Source organism: Coptis chinensis, chromosome 3 (assembly GCF_015680905.1).
Source record: "Coptis chinensis isolate HL-2020 chromosome 3, ASM1568090v1, whole genome shotgun sequence".
Lineage (NCBI taxonomy): Eukaryota > Viridiplantae > Streptophyta > Magnoliopsida > Ranunculales > Ranunculaceae > Coptis > Coptis chinensis.
The window spans coordinates 37380464-37396849 of NC_141458.1; the positions used below are offsets into that span (position 1 = coordinate 37380464).

Below are 16386 nucleotides of genomic sequence, written 5' to 3' on the forward strand. Positions count from 1 at the left end.
GTAAGCTTGGGTCCTTTAGGATCACTTCTTTCTCGCTTGCAAGAATGGCTTTGACTTTTGTTTTGAGTGCTTTGAGTGCCATAGTCATTATTTTCACCATTATTGCCACCCTCTGAAATTTGAACTTGAGGAGGCATAGGAGGCATAAGAGATTCAGCAGCACAAAAAAGGAAACAGTACATTTAAAATATAAATTAGACAGACTCGGCAAGAGGGAAGCATTTATTTAATTCTAGGTCAAAAACTTCAGCCCAGGGTTTAGGGCCACATAAACTACCACCAAAGACATAAATTTTGCACCATGTGCCACGGTATTTGATCTAGCATAGCTGACCGAATACTTGAGAATTATCTAAACACAAGCAACCAAACCATAATGTGCGGTTGTTCATGAATCATGTAGTCTAAACCATGTCCTCCATCTGCACAGCTACATTTACCCGATTCACTCCTAAAAAACTTATTTAGCACCAGACTACTAGTAACAATACTAATTCCATTCTAAATCTAGATATGTGTGCTCCCATATTGATTCTAAACATCACAAACAATACCCACCCCAAAAAATCACTGTCATTATCATACCCTTATCATTTCTCTACTTATTTCAACAAACTAACAACATGGGCACACTTAAAACATACAAAAAACCAAAACAAAAGAACACCATATAACAGTAACTTGGTTTAAGCATGAAACATACATGCCAGAGAAGCAGCAGAGCTGAAAGCCTGAAACACCAAGAGGTAGTTTAGAATGTTGAGAAGAAAAGTAAAAGTGACTAGTAGTAGTAGTAGTGAAACTAAAGAAAAGGTACAAAGATAATTATTTAGCACAGCCAAATCCTGACACAAAGCAATCAATTTTTTTTTATAATGAAAATTAAAAGTGTGGCTGCTGGGATTCGATAACCCAGCCGCTACTCATATGATCAGATTCTGTACTTCGGAAGTCAGAATTGATTCATATCCCCAAAATCACTAAGAGGTAAACATTGCGATGGTCTATGAAGGACAAAAGAAAACACCTGATAGAATCCCCGTGTTATGATTCAGAACTCTACTATGTCAGACCATAATTCCAAAAGACTCAGTGATTATTCCAGCACAGTTCATCCTAAACCTTTATTCTCTAATAGCCACATGCGTACGAAGTAAGCATCTCTTATGGTAGACGGTCATACAAAGCTAGAACTTCAAATACCAAAACTAGAAAAAGATAAAGAAAAAAGAAAACAGTATTGATCTCCAATGGAGCTTAACTTAACCCTCTCAATTCAACCTTATATTCCCCCACAAAAAACGGTGTAAAAGAGGTTCTCTACCACATACTAATGTTACGAAACACTTCCAGTTTGAGTCATCATCCACTTGGTAGATCCTCATAGAAACTCATAGCCAAGACTTCACTTGACACAAATGTGACCAAATTTCACCAATGTCAACAGCTTAGATTGTATCCCAAAGCATTCCAGGATGCCTACATAGGCACATACTAAACAATATTGCTCGGAATTTCGCAATGCATTTGATCTATCATTATAATCCCCATATGAAAAAACAAAAATCATATAAGAAAAAGAAAATGAGTGGTGAGTACCTGGACTACACATACCACTAGTTTCAAGTAAGCATTTACAATTGTGGAATCTAGCAATGAAAAATAAAATAAAAAAGAAGGTACCTTTCAATAAATGGATTGTCACAAACAATATTGCCTCCTTTACTTCAACAACATCGATCGAGACGAGATTATGAGAAAATGGAAAAGGGGTGGAATATGAAGAGATTGTGATAGAATGAAAACCTAGGGTTTTCAATTGCGATTGAAATCAATAATCACATTAACTAGGGTTTTTAATTGCAATTGAAATAATTGAGTTGAGATGCCATTAAAATGATTGAGTTGAGATTGTCTCAAAGGGTTTTTGGAAAAGAGGTTTTTGTAGGAGAGAAACAGAGAAACCACAGGAAGACAAAAGGAGAAAGCTATAAAAACTGACTACCCGAAAATGAGTTTTTGGACTTTATATGTAGACATTTTTTTGCTTTCCTACTTTTTACATTTTTAGCTTTCTGAGATTGCCTAACGTGCTTTTGACTTCTGTCCTTCTAGAAAGCCAAGAAGTGACTTATTGAGGTGTTGCCAAACGACCTCTTAGTTGGAACGCATAATAAGACTACTTACCAAGATTTTCTATGTGATCATCAGAAGATCTCTACAGATCCTCTTACTCAAAAATTTAGATATTGTAAAATGTGTTAGAGCTCAGTAGGGTTTGCTACACCATTATGAGTTGAATAACTAGAAAAGTAAACTAGTAAATAAGGGCAGAAAACTTAAGCTACGTACTACCTCGCTGCTTGTACAGTACGTCAATACATCACAAGTGTACCACTTGAATAATCCACCCGAGTCAGTTTCCCACAATAGTCTACTCCTTCAGGTGTGCCTTCAAGCCCAAGAATGTTGTAGAGAAAAATGACGTTTTTTCTCTTTGGTGTGAAGGGTGCGACCCGCGCTCTCTTTATGCCTGGGCAAGGCGCGACCCGCGCTCATGCTTTGGCGACCTCCGATTGATTCAAAGCGCGACCAGCTCAACTTTTTCGGTCGAGGGAGACCCGCTCCAATCGCTTTTTCAAAGATTTAATTTTGACTATTTCGGAAGTTTTCTGAAATAGTATAAATATAGGTTTTTTCTGTAGAAACCTAACCTAACCAAAAGAGAGAAAGAGAGAAATTCTTAGTGAGTTGAGTGTTCATTCTTTGTGAGTGAATTGAGAGCTCTTATAATCTATTACTCTGGACATCTAATAAAGCTTGGATCTCGCCAGTGTGGACGTAGGCAAAATTGCCGAACCACGATATATCCTTGTCTTGCGGTTGGTTCTCTTTTGCATTATTATCTTTACTTTATATACTTGTTAAATTGTCAATGAGAAGCGTTGGGATAGTACTTGGAGGGTGTTGAAGTCTTGTGTAGTGAGAATGATCGATCTTTGTGTAGGATTGATCTATTTGTTGTGGGTAACATTGTTTTCGCAGTTATTTATTCACAACAATTGGTATCAGAGTGAGGTATATGACCTAGGATTTTGAGTTTTGGTAAAGAACCATAGTGCTCGAAATTTACGTAGACAAAGTGTTCGATAAAATTCCTGAGTGAGATATTTTTTTGGGTTATTGTGTGTGACTTGAAAAAAAAAAGCTCCCAAGATGTCAAATGCTAGATTTAAAGTTGAAAAGTTTGATAAAGAAGTAAAAGAAAAGATAGCGAGGGTGATGACGAATGAGATGACTTCCACAAGTAAGTGGAAGGGTAGTTCGAATAAGTCTTTAAAACATGTACGGTGCTACAATTGCAAGGAAAATGGACATTATCTATGTGATTGCCCTAGCCCGAAAAAGAGTAACAAGATGAGTGGTAAGTTTGAGAATGAGGATGTTAGTGAAGCAAGTCTTGCTTCCGGCTTCGATAGGGATGATGTAAGTCTTTCGGTGTCTACACAATACGACCACATGACCGATAAGTGGATTCTTGATTCCGGGTGTTCCTACCACATGTGTCCAAATAGGAAGTGGTTTGCTACCTATGAGAACATGAGTGGAGGTTCTGTTTTGATGGGTAATGATGTTGCTTGTAACACGGTAGGAATTGAAACTATACGGGTCAAGATGCATGATGGTGTAATGAGGACTTTAACCAATGTGAGGCATGTTCCTGAGCTAAAGAAGAACCTTATTTATCTTGGTACCTTGGATTCTAAAGGCCACAATTTTGTGGGAAATGGTGGAGTCCTAAAGATCCTTAGTGGCTCTTTAGTCATTATGAAGGGTCAAAGACATGGAAACTTGTATACTTTATTGGGTAGTACAGTGATAGGTGATGTAGCAGTAGGTACATGTAATGATGATTCTGAGTGCACAAAATTGTGGCATATGCACCTTGGGCATATGAGCCAAAAGGGATTGTCTAAGTTGTGCAAGCAAGGGCTACTGAAAGACTTGGAGAAACCAAGTATGGAATTTTGCGAGCATTGTGTCTATGGCAAGCAGTGCAGAGTCAAGTTCGGTACAAGCAAACACAAGACGAGAGGCATCCTGGATTATGTGCATACAGATGTTTGGGGACCTTCTAGAGTGGCTTCTAAGGGAGGTAACCGGTATTATGTCTCTTTCATCGATGATTATACACGCTATGTGTGCGTATATATCTTGAAGTCCAAATATGAAGTTTTCGAGACATTTAAGAGAACTATTCAACAAGATAGTGAGGTTCTTAGTGAAAGAACTATTCAACAAGAAGTAGAGTTACAACAACCTGAGCAGCAAGCTTTGGCTAGATCAAAGCCAAAGAGAAGTGTGAAACAAGTTATGAAGTATGGGCATGATAAGCCAGTGAAGCATTATGGTCAACTGGACTCGGTTGCCTACGCACTGAATATTGAAGATGATGAGCCAGATAGTTTCAAGGAAGCTGTTAGAGATGCTAATTACAGAGATTGGTCGGTGGATATGTAGAAAATGGTGGAGGCTCGTGACAAGTTTTGTACTTGGGAATTTGTTTCATTGCCTAAGGGCAAAAGGGCTTTGGGTTGTAGAAGGTTCTCTATGGAGTTGAGTTCCAACATTGGTTGGAGGTACTCCACAAATGGTGGAGGCTCATGCATTGTTGATTGATGCCTTTCGTAGGCATGGCCCTTTGTGGGCATGATTGCTCTTTGTGAGCATGACTCTCTGTGAAGATAGCTCTTTGTGGGAATGACGTGCTCTTCGTGAGCATATATGACTCTTTGTGGGTGGCCCTTTGTGGGCATGACGTGCTCTTCGTGGGCATGACTCTTTGTGGGTGGCTCATCGTGAGCAAGACACTCTTTGTGGGTGGCTCTTTGTGAGCAAGACACTCTTTGTGGGTGGCCCTTTGTGGGCATGGCCCTTCGGGGAGGTTGACTGGGAGTCCTGGATGGATGTGTTCTTGTTGGATGTGTTCGGCTCGGTTTTTGTGTTAAAACCTCATCGAGGTGGAGAATTATAGAGAAAAATGACGTTTTTTCTCTTTGGTGTGAAGGGCGCGACCCACGCTCCCTTTATGCCTGGGCAAGGCGTGACCCGCGCTCAAGCTTTGGCGACCTCCAGTGATTTAAGCGCGACCCGCACTCAACTTTGCCTAGTCGAGGGCATGACCCGCGCTCCACCGCTTTTCAGCACGAATTTTGACTATTTCGAAAGTTTTCTGAAATAGTATAAATATAGGTTTTTTCTGTAGAAACCTAACCTAACCAAAAGAGAGAAAGAGAGAGATTATAAGAGAGAAATTCTAAGTGAGTTGAGTGTTCATTCTTTGTTAGTGAATTGAGAGCTCTTGTAATCTGTTACTCTGGACATCTAGTAAAGCTTGGATCTCGCCAGTGTGGACGTAAGCAAAATTGCCGAACCACGATATATCCTTGTCTTGCGGTTGGTTCTCTTTTGCATTATTATCTTTACTTTATATGCTTGTTAAATTGTCAATGAGAAGCGTTGGAATAGTACTTGGAGGGTGTTGAAGTCTTGTCTAGTGAGAAAGATCGATCATTGTGTAGAATTGATCAATTTGTTGTGGGTAACGTTGTTTCCACAGTTATTTATTCACAACAAATGCGATTACAAACACTTACAAAGTGTCTTGCATAATCTCAATGTTTGGAAGTGTAGTTGTCATGCCACATTACACATCTTATATATCATGTTTTACTCCTTGACATCATTCACAACTAGGATCAAAACTAAATATCAAACATACTAAACAAAATAATGCAATTGCATTAGAAACCAATCAATCATTAACACCAAAGTAAAACACAACAAATATTTACCTACATTGCAAATTTGTGAAACTTTCAACTCCATTAAACATGAGTCCGGTTTCTCTATAACATGAGGAACCGGACTAATTAAACATTACAACTCATAAATATGTTTTGCTTCTAGATAACTTCACTACATTACATTCTGAATCTAAACTTGCACTTTCCATTTCTCAAACTTTAACATTCATAACCATGTCTGTCAAGTAGAGCGCTCAATCCGTTGCTTGTTCGTTCGGTTCAACTCATAACTCTAAAATTGATCTTCAGCAAAAAGTCTCCACTCAATAACCTCATTAACTTTAGGGAAATAAGGTTTCTTCCCAAAAATACAAAACCCAAGTGCATAAACAAAACAACACAAAACCACCACAAAAAATGCACTATGCACCACTTGAATAATCTTAAACCCAAAACCTTCGCCATAAGGAAAAACAACATGTAATAGCGACGGTACAATCATTAAAAACTCCAATAACAAAGCTTGTAAAGCATTAAACCTTACAAAACGATTAAACTTACGATCACGAACAACCCCAAGATATAAACCAAAAAATGTTAATAAATTAGAGCCAGGTATTGATTTATAAAATGCTAGGATGGGTACAAAAGGGTTGAATATTAATTCTAAGGTTGGGAAATATGAGAATAAATGATAACCATATGATAAACCACTTAAAAATGGGATAAAATATGCTATGATTGATATCAAACGGTCTGATGTTGGTACAGTTTGATATGAAGTCATACAAATATGTGATGGGGTAGTCGATTTTATGATAGGGGTTAGAGGGATATTATTATTGGGTTTTAATAATGAAAGTGAGAGGAATTGAGAGGAGTTTACATTTTTTAAGGAAAGGGAGTTTTTTTTATTAAAATTAAGGAACCATGATTTTGTTTTGGTTGTGGTGCACCGTAGTGAGACTTTGGGAGATGAATAGATTGAGGGAAGACGGAGTGTGAATGACGACATTGTTTGTTGTGGAATTTTTTTTTTTTTTTTTTTTTTTAAGATATGTTCGGAGGTTTCGAGTTAAAGTAGGATCGGTAACTAAACCGCCTCAATAGTTACAAAGTACCGCGAAATATCGATTTATCTGTTGAAATCGATATATTCACTGATTTCTCTGTAATACGTTAATCCAATCGGTAAGATAACTATTCACTGATTTCTCTGCAATAATCAAATTGGTAGACTTAGAACAGAGTGAATAGAGAGGGCACTAGTCTTTGGGAGCTGTGAGAAGGGACATAAGTATTGGACAGTCACCTAGATATGTAGATGACAATCTCATGAGGTGCAATCATTTGTTAGGAACATGATTAACAGAAAAGGGATTACATGGTCCAACTGTAAATCTAGTTACAGTAGTGAAATGCCACAACATAATACTTGGAATTAAATCACATTCATCTTCAATAGCGCACATAGGCACATATTGAACAAGAAAAATACTGATTTTACAGACTCCAATCAATTTGACAAAGGCATTAAATAATCCACGTCTTGCCAAAAATCATTCAGGCCTACTACCTAAAACACAAATGATAATAACTAACAGTGTTTTACATACTTAACTTACAAGCCATGAAACTGAATAGTTGTTCCTCCCCTTCCATCGTATATACTCTACCAAATAAGCTCCTAAGGCTTGAAAGGATAAAAGAGATCTGGTCTCTGAAGTACAACTGTCTTCTTCAACACTGTCGAGTTCTGGTTGGTGTCAACATCCACCTCCTTGGTGCCCTCCTTATAGTAGTTCGAGATGTCAAAGTTTGTTATGGCATTCGTGCCATGAAGTTTAACAAGAGCAAGATCATAAGCTACAGCAGCTTCTTTCTCCGTGTCATATAATCCAAGGTACACTGATTTACAATTAACTCTACTAATCCAAGCTTGCCATTGGTTCCCATAGGTTGAACTTGTCACTCCTTTGTAACTGGAAGAACCTTTTGTAAAAGTGTCACTAGTCTTTCTAAGAAACTTGAGATACTCCTCCTGGGACATGCTCTTCATCTCCTCAAGTTCATTCTCATAATTGGAAAGTGGGAAGTTCAATTTTGAACTTGCATTTGGTCCGAAATACTTCAGAGCTCCAAGATCACATATTAGCGCAGCTTTCTCCTCAGTCTTGTATGTACCTAGATATATCCGTTTCCCTTTAACCTTATGGCCTTCACATTCTGTAGCCGAAGCCCAGATGTCTGCTTCATATTTTCTAGTCTTTTTGTGTCTTGTAACTCCAAAATAGGCAGATGATTTTTGACTAGACCTAAAAAGTGACCTTCTATTTGGAGACACCCTTGTTATCACAGGTCGTTTTGTAATGTTCTGCAGTTCAGATGTACATCATGATATAAATTTGTAGATTCCTTGCAGTAATAAAGTGAAAAGGGAATGTAAGGGGAAACTAAACACATTGCACGCACACACACAAAAGATAGCTACATTTAACTCCATGACAAGTCACCAAATGTTAACAAAGGAAAAGGAAAGACATAAAAGGAAATGAAAATGGATTTGAACATAGGAATGGGCCGTAGCCAAAAGCGTTTGAGGGAGAGAATCCCTTGAAAATTATTAAGTTAAGAATGAAAATGCTAAAAAAGAAGCTAAAGGCCGTTAGAGTACTGGGGATTAGATTGTAGCGATAATAACAGATACACACTTAACTAAAAATGGTTGTCTTGATTTAAACTTAAAGAGAATGAGGAGCAAGCAAATTAAACCGCCTAAAAATGAACCAATCAAACTATCTTTGTAGTAATATTCTTAGCTTCAAATTCATGCAACATATCACTGGTACACCAAGCTACTATGCAGCCCAATTACTGCTTCAGCCTAAAATATCAAATGACAACACTGCTATCTACTTCAGAAACTGAATTCATTTTAAAGTTTAAAAAGCGTGAGAGAAGGGGGGGGAGCAAACTTACCACATGAAATGGCCTTTTGGGATGATGAAATGAGGGGAGCTCAGGCTTTGTTTTGTCTACCAATTTGCTTTTTAAAACATCCACAGAAGTTCCCTTTGTTTGAGTACATCCATCTACAAGAGCTAAGCAGGTGGTGAAATGCAACGAAAAAAAAACACCAAGAAGAGAAAACTAGATTACAAACTTACATCCAGATTGGCCAGTTTTCTTCATAGCTTTATAACAGTTTTGCTTGGAATCAGAAACGGGCGTGCGTACAGCTTCCCTTTCTTCAGTGTCTTCTTCTTCTGTAATGTCCATATAATTTAAAACCTCTTCCCTCTCACAACAACTGTGATCATATAATTTGACTTTAAATGTAGAATTCCCATTATACCGAAACACTAGAAATCTTAAGGAACAATCATTTTTGAAGTCCTTCCAACCCTTCCCAAAATAGAAGTCATCTTCAATTTCTTTTACTTTAATGGGCCAAAGCCTCCCAAGGGAACTTTTAAGGATGATATTTTTGGGTAACGCTCCATTTAAGTCGTTAACAAAAGCAGTAGGTATTTTCTACAACAAAAACCATTAAGATCATCAAACATGGATTTAAACAATTAAAAGGCTAAATTAAAAGGATGTAATTAAAAGACTCAGTGCCCATGAAAATAAAAATAAAATCTAGAATGTACTTGAATTCGAATGGTTTGAATCTGCAGACGCTCATGTCCTCATGAAACCCCTACGCTATATGCATGCCTTCAATACAACAGTTCTGAACAAACTACAATATTGTCACTTTGTTGGATGAAACCATGTAAAGTGGGAATGGACAAAATCTCGAGGAAAATATTCCGGACCCAATTTCAGTTGCCATTAAAAGCAACTCATTCAAGGTATCATCAAACTATCAGAGTCTATATAGTTGATCACTCATACCAACTATTCTACATGATCTTACATCTCTGTAATACACAATTCTTAGCTTATCTGCTTCTGCTATTTGAATAACAGCCTGAGTTAATGGTAGAATGAAATAATGACATCCCTAGGACCTTTGAGGATGCTAAGTTATCTGCTAATCTATTAGTTCCCCTGCATAAATGCTTTACTTTCTCTTGATTCATTCTGTGTATAAAACCAGAATTTTAGTAGAATTCGACGATGGTGTATCGTTTTCCATAACTATCGTACTCAATATAATACATAGAAACATAGACAATGTGCATGGTACACAAAATGAAAGGACCCTAAACTACCATTGCTAATTTGCTACTCCTTACTTGACAGAATGCATGGACCATTAGTAGAAGTTTATCAACTTATACGTGAACGCAAAAAAAAGTTGGTAGAATATATGCAACAAAATCTTCCCAGGTGATACTTCTTTCTGTTCTACCCAAAAAACATGTTTGATGAAGTTTCTGTTAAAATGGTGAATATCATATAAAATTATAAATCTACTTAAACAAGCAAGTTGGTACGATAAAATTAATTAATTTCTTCAATGTCTACATAATGCAGGTTGAATATAAAATGAGGTTTTTATTGATTTCAACTATAAACAATTCTTTTGAAGAAAAGCAGAGAATAAAAACATGGAAAGTTCAAGAGAAAGAACAGTGAGAAAACAGAAATTTCTAACCAGTCTTTGGGAGCTGTCTTCTGGGAGGTATACTTTGAAGAAGTGACGACCATCACTAGATGATGAAGAAGATCTCTTCTCGTGACCTCTCACCATTTCTTTTTGGGGCTTATGAGAAAGACAATCACAATCCCACACTTCTAAATATAAAAACTCAGGCATTCAGGCACTAGCTCCTAAGTCTTAACCAAAACACCTTGCACCATTAAAAGATCGATGTCATTGGCGTGTGTTATTATTTCAAATTAAAGATGCAAGTGCTGTGGTGTACTTGTGTCATAAGTCATAACATCATAGGATGTCATAACTCTTGACAGTGAAGAAGGACATGCATTGTTTAAAACATAAACCAACTTCAAAGCATGCAGTAACCTTAAGACTTCAAGTTTGATATGAAAAGTACTTTTAAAGGAGCAAATGAGCAATTCCCATTATAAATTAATGAAGAACCCATTTCAGTGAAACTTCACCTATCAAATTGATCACCATACCAGACAAAAACCCCAAGGCTAAAAAACTCTCTCGTATAGCTATAGGAGATAATATGGTACATATTGTGAGGAATGATTGATTGATTGATTCCCATAGATTTTTAACATGCGCCAACCTGGTCCAAAAGGTCATAACCTATTTTGTGAATGCTAAATAATGTAAATATTTTGACTTACGCCAATTTAATGACAATATCTATTAAATTTTCTCAACTTACAATTACATTTTACCAAAGATGGCAATTCTATTTTCTTGCAATGTCCAGCCTTTTACCAGTTAAATTCAGACATTAATACAAAGTTTATCATATTCAAACAATGGAATGAGAAGATGAAAAAAAGAGGTATAAGAAAAAGAAATAAAGATAGACCTAGTAAAGATCACTCTTGAACTATGGACTGATGAACATGGGTATTGTGCAGTCACCTAGATAGATAGATGAGAGTCTTTGTTAACAAAATCTCATGAGTTGCAATCATTTGGCTTTGGTCAGTGAACATGAATAAGAGAAATGAAATTAGATGATCCAAGGAACAGAATGCTCAAACTGTAAATCTAGTAGTCACAGTGAAATGCCACGATTGTTTAACTCGTATCATATTAACTGAATCACAATCATCTTCAGATCAACAGCATGCACACGGGCAGACAATGAACAAAAAAATCAAGATTTTACAAACCTCACTTGGTTTGAAAAGGCATTAAGTAGTTCAAGTCTTGAGTAAAATCATTTAAGTCCTACCAGCTAAAGCATAATACTAATAGTCATGCAAACAGCGTATTACATATAACAAAGTAGATTACTTGCAGTAGTGAAAAAGAGTGGCAAGAAAAGAAAAAAAGGAAAACACAGGCAACTGAAAATAAAAAAGTTTGAACAAACACAGAAGCCTGCTACGGGTTTGTTTCTACAACTGAAAATCAACAAAAAAAAAGTTTGAACAGATACCGTTTAAAACTTTTTTTTTTTTTTTTTTTTTTTCTATTTCTTTTTGAAATGTCCACAACAATCTCCTTTGTTGTAGTCAATCCATCTACAGGAGAGCAGTTGGTGAAATGCACAAAAACGGAAACAAGAAAGGAAATGTAGATTGCAAACTTACTCCTAGATTGGCCACTACTTCTCTTCGAAAGCTCAGAAATGTTTTGGTTGGACTCAGAAACACGCATGCGGATAGGTTCCCTTTCTTCAATGTCTTCTTCTTCCCTTTCACAACAACTGTGATAAAATATTTTGACTTTAAATGTAGAATTTCCGTCATAACGGAACACTAGAATCATTTGTGAAGCCCTATTTTAAGGAACAATCATTTGTGAAGCCCTGCCAACCCTTTTCAAAGAAGAAGTTGTCTTCAACTTTTTTTACTTTAATGGTCCAAATCCTCTTAAGAGATACTTTGAAGGATGATCTTTTTGGGTAATGCTCCATCTATGTCGTTAATGGCATCTCCAATGGGGGGTGTAAAATTACACCTCCACCTAGGCTCCACATAGGTGCCATTAGGATTTTACACCTCTAATTGTATAGTATTGTATAGCTTATAAGAGCATCTCCAATGGAGGGTGTAAAATTACACCTCCACCTAGGCTCCACGTAGGTGCCATTAGAATTTTACACCTCTAATTGTATAGTATTGTATAGCTTATAAGAGCATCTCCAATGGAGGGTATAAAATTACACCTCCACCTAGGCTCCACGTAGGTGCCATTAGGATTTTACACATTTAATTGTATAGTATTGTATAGCTCATAAATATCCACACTCTATACTCTCCAATGGAAGAGTGTAAAAAAAATAGATTTTAAACTCGGACGTCACTCCAAGTGACGTCCCTCTTTAATTTAAACTGGGACGTCACTCTGGGTGACGTCCCAGTTTTTAAGTTAAACAGACGTTATTTTAAGTGACGTCCGGGCTTTTTATTAACTAATAGCGAGAGGAGAAATTTCCCACCCTCTCTATTAGCTAATACACTATTACCTACGGTTTAGCACTTCCATTGGAGAGAGTTTTTTTATATTTGGGGTGTAAAATTTCAACTCTATACAGTTTACACCCCCCATTGGAGATGTCCTAAATATTCACACTCTATACTCTCCAATGGAAGAGTGTAAAAAAATAGATTTTTTAAACTTCGGACGCCATTTCCGTGAACTGGCCCTCTTTAATTTAAACTGGGACGTCACTCTAAGTGACGTCCGAGTTAAAAAAATTACTTTAGAATTAGAAAGGGACGTTACTCCAAGTGACGTCCGAAAATTATTTCACTCAGACGTCAGTTCGAGTGTCGCCCGGATTTTTTATTAACTAATAGCGAGAGAGAGATTTCCACCCTCTCTATTAGCTAATACACTATTATCTACGGTATAACACCCCCATTAGAGAGAGTTTTTTTATATTTGGAGTGTAAAATTTCCAGTCTACACGGTTTACACCCCTCATTGGAAATGCCCTTAACAAAAGCCGTAGGTATTTTCTACAAAAAATAAAATAACAAATGTATGATCTAACATGATTTTGAATGTAATTCAATGACTAAATGATCATAAGACTCAGCGTAGATAAAAAAGACATAATATACTTGACTTTGAATGGTTGGAAACTGCAAACTACCGTGTCTTTGAAGAAAAAATAGTCGTTTATTACCACTAACTTTGCTAGTTTTATCATTTTGGGCCAAAAACTTTTTTTTTTTTAGCAAATTGGCCATGAGCTTTGCAAAATCTGGCCGGTGTGTTTTCTTACTTCAAATACTGATACTGATGTGTACTAACAGATGCCAATATAGCTTAACAGAAGCTTACGTGGCGCTGCTGTAATCGACACCTAAAAATAGTTGATGTGGCATAATGATGTTTATCGTAAAATCATATACTTTGAATTTCGAAAACAAAATAGAAAGTTGGAAACAGTCAAAGTTCAAAGATTTCATAGCATCACGATCAGAACAATGAAATTGGCATGATTGCCACCTGCTGATTAAAGACGTTTGATAACCCTCTTTTCAAAATAACATGCGCTCAATGACGGTTAGTCTCTTAAATTAAGACTCCTCTTAAAATCAGATTGACTTCAAGGCTATCGAAAGAGTGGCGAGGTCAAAGGTCCACCTCCTACAGCATTAGGGGCTTACTTAGATCGGTCCTGGTAGAATGGCTGCAGTTCGAGTCGAGGTAGGTGGGACCTTGCCGTTCATTCGCCTTGTGTTCTCATGCTTGGATCACTCAATCAATCTAAAGCCATGGAAGGAACGGATAGAAAAGAGAGAAGGGAGGGATAGCTGATAAGGTTGATGATCGGTGAACCCATTGACTCCACTGACCGGGGCGCTGCGGATGTGGCTAAACATTTGATAGAGTCGCATCGAAGGAAGATTTCTTGCTTTAGTTCGATGGACATAGCTATAATTTCTAGTAATTTGTATTTATCTTGTACATGTATTAACAACTTTAGATATTACCCATTACTGCTCCATATCATTTGCTGCTTCTCTAGTGGGTGCCTCTTCTTCCTCTCCCACTGCTAACCGATCAGATGCACACTTCTTATGCTTTTACTGGAGATGTAACTGTTGGGTCAAATAAAATGGATTTCAACAATTGGGTCAAATAAAATGCTTTTACCTCGTTCCTATCAGCAATTAGGTGTGCACTTTAGCCGTGCCACATGAGCATTTGGCCATACACATATACATCCGGCACGCCACATAAGTATGTGAAGTAACGTGGCCCAAACTGATACAAAAAAGAAAGTTCATGGGCCAATTTGCTCAAAAAAAAGTTATTGACCCAAATTAATAAAACCAGCAAAGTTCATGCTACTAAACGGCTATTTAATGGTCCTTGAAAACCCTACCGTATATACATGCCTTCAGTCCAACAGTTCTGAACAAACTACAATATTTTCACTTTATTGGATGGAATTCAGTAACCATGTCAAGTTGGGTTGGGCAAACTGTCGAGGAAGATAATTCTAGTCTCCAGATCCCCTCCCAATTTCAGAGTTTCTTTCAACATTACACACAAGACTAAAGAATATTGCACTTAATGAGCTCATTAATAACAAGTCATCAAGGTGCCATATTCCTTACAATTTTCAGTTTCGTAAACAAGAACATTGTAGCAAAGCAGTGGGAGTGAGTGGAGCTGTGGAGTGAGAGAGAGACCACGACTTTGGGTGGGTGAAGAAGGAGAGAGGGATATTGGAGAGAAGAAAGAATGTTTGGCGAAAAAGATGAGAAGAGAGAATGAATACAGACAGAAACCTACCAAATAGAATTTTGGGCCACTTGCCCCTCTCCCCTCAGTCTAGATCGTTCACTCCGCTCACTTGATAAGAAAATAGAAAAATGCTAAATTACGACTACTGTTTGCTTAATTCTGTATATGGAACTAAAACTTTACAAGCACAACAACCAACAAAGCCTTCTTCTAATGTTACAAAATCTCTAATTCCTAAAAACAGTCAGTTTATTAGCACAACAGTACGACTATGATACGATTAATATATGCCAGTACGCTTTGTTATGTATAACGATACTACTTAATCCAGATTCTAAATGAGTAATAACTTAAAAAACATCAGCTATATGATACAAAATAAAAAACAATAACTTATAAGGCTGAGTCCAATGGCTCCCTGCTGCATGGCATTAAGATCAAAAGGAACTCCCCTGCCTTATCTCACCTTCTATATGCAGATGACCTCATCCTCTTTACTAAGGCAAATGTGGTAGAGTCAGGTAACCTCAAGAGAATTCTTGATGGGTATTGTGAGGCTTCTGGCCAAAAAGTAAACTTTGAAAAAACCAGTATCTTCTTCAGTAGGAATGTAACTTATAGACAAAAGTTCAGACTTAAGAGATTCTGGAAAGTTAGGAACTTTGGCCCAAAGGAACTGTATCTTGGTGTTCCTATCATGCTATCAAGAAAGAAGTCGGAGGACTTTGATTACTTGGTAGACAAGATCCAAAATAAGATCAAGGGATGGAGAGCAAAGGTCCCGCCCCAAGTCGGCGGGGACTACTCTCATCCAAAGGCGTGGTTCAATCTACCCCCTATATGCCATGTCAACCTATGTGCTACCTGTCTCTACTTGCACTAAGATTGACAAGGCATGTAGAGACTTCTGGTGGGTAGGAAAGGAACAATCTCAAAGTGTCCACACCATTGGGTGGGAACACATATGTCAGCCCAAAGATGTTGGGGGTTTAGGCCTGAGAAAGGCTAGGGACATGAATGTAGCCATGTTGGCTAAATTGCCATGGAAAGTCGCTCTGAGACTTACGGTCCCTATGGACTAGGACTCTGTTCAGCATATATGGTAAACACTGGATTGGTGATGTAAAAAAACCCCCAGACAAAGCATCCTACTTCTGGAAAGGGATCCATAGAACTTTTAATGAAATTAGTGGGGGTCTGATTTGGGCTATTGGCAATGGGAATTCTATCTCAGCCTTAAAGGACCCTTTGGTGCATCTA

General features: G+C 37.4%; 1 protein-coding gene across 7 annotated transcripts; it reads right to left on the reverse strand.

Annotated features, from left to right (window-relative positions):
* Positions 1-7239: 7239 nt before the first annotated feature.
* Positions 7240-12386, reverse strand: LOC147509468 (AP2-like ethylene-responsive transcription factor At1g16060). Of its 7 annotated transcripts, none has more exons than XM_086601752.1 (5): positions 12009-12384; positions 10414-10609; positions 8975-9341; positions 8787-8908; positions 7240-8181 (listed from the first exon to the last, which is right to left on the reverse strand). In XM_086601752.1, exons 2-5 carry the CDS (start codon positions 10573-10575, stop codon positions 7495-7497), a joined length of 1338 nt encoding a protein of 445 aa, XP_086457878.1. In that variant the 5' UTR covers positions 10576-10609; positions 12009-12384; the 3' UTR covers positions 7240-7494. The 7 variants fall into 7 exon arrangements, with proteins under 7 accessions (XP_086457878.1, XP_086457880.1, XP_086457877.1 ...); XM_086601754.1 differs by having other exon boundaries at positions 8787-8899; positions 12009-12147; XM_086601751.1 differs by lacking the exon at positions 10414-10609 and having other exon boundaries at positions 12009-12386.
* Positions 12387-16386: the final 4000 nt, after the last annotated feature.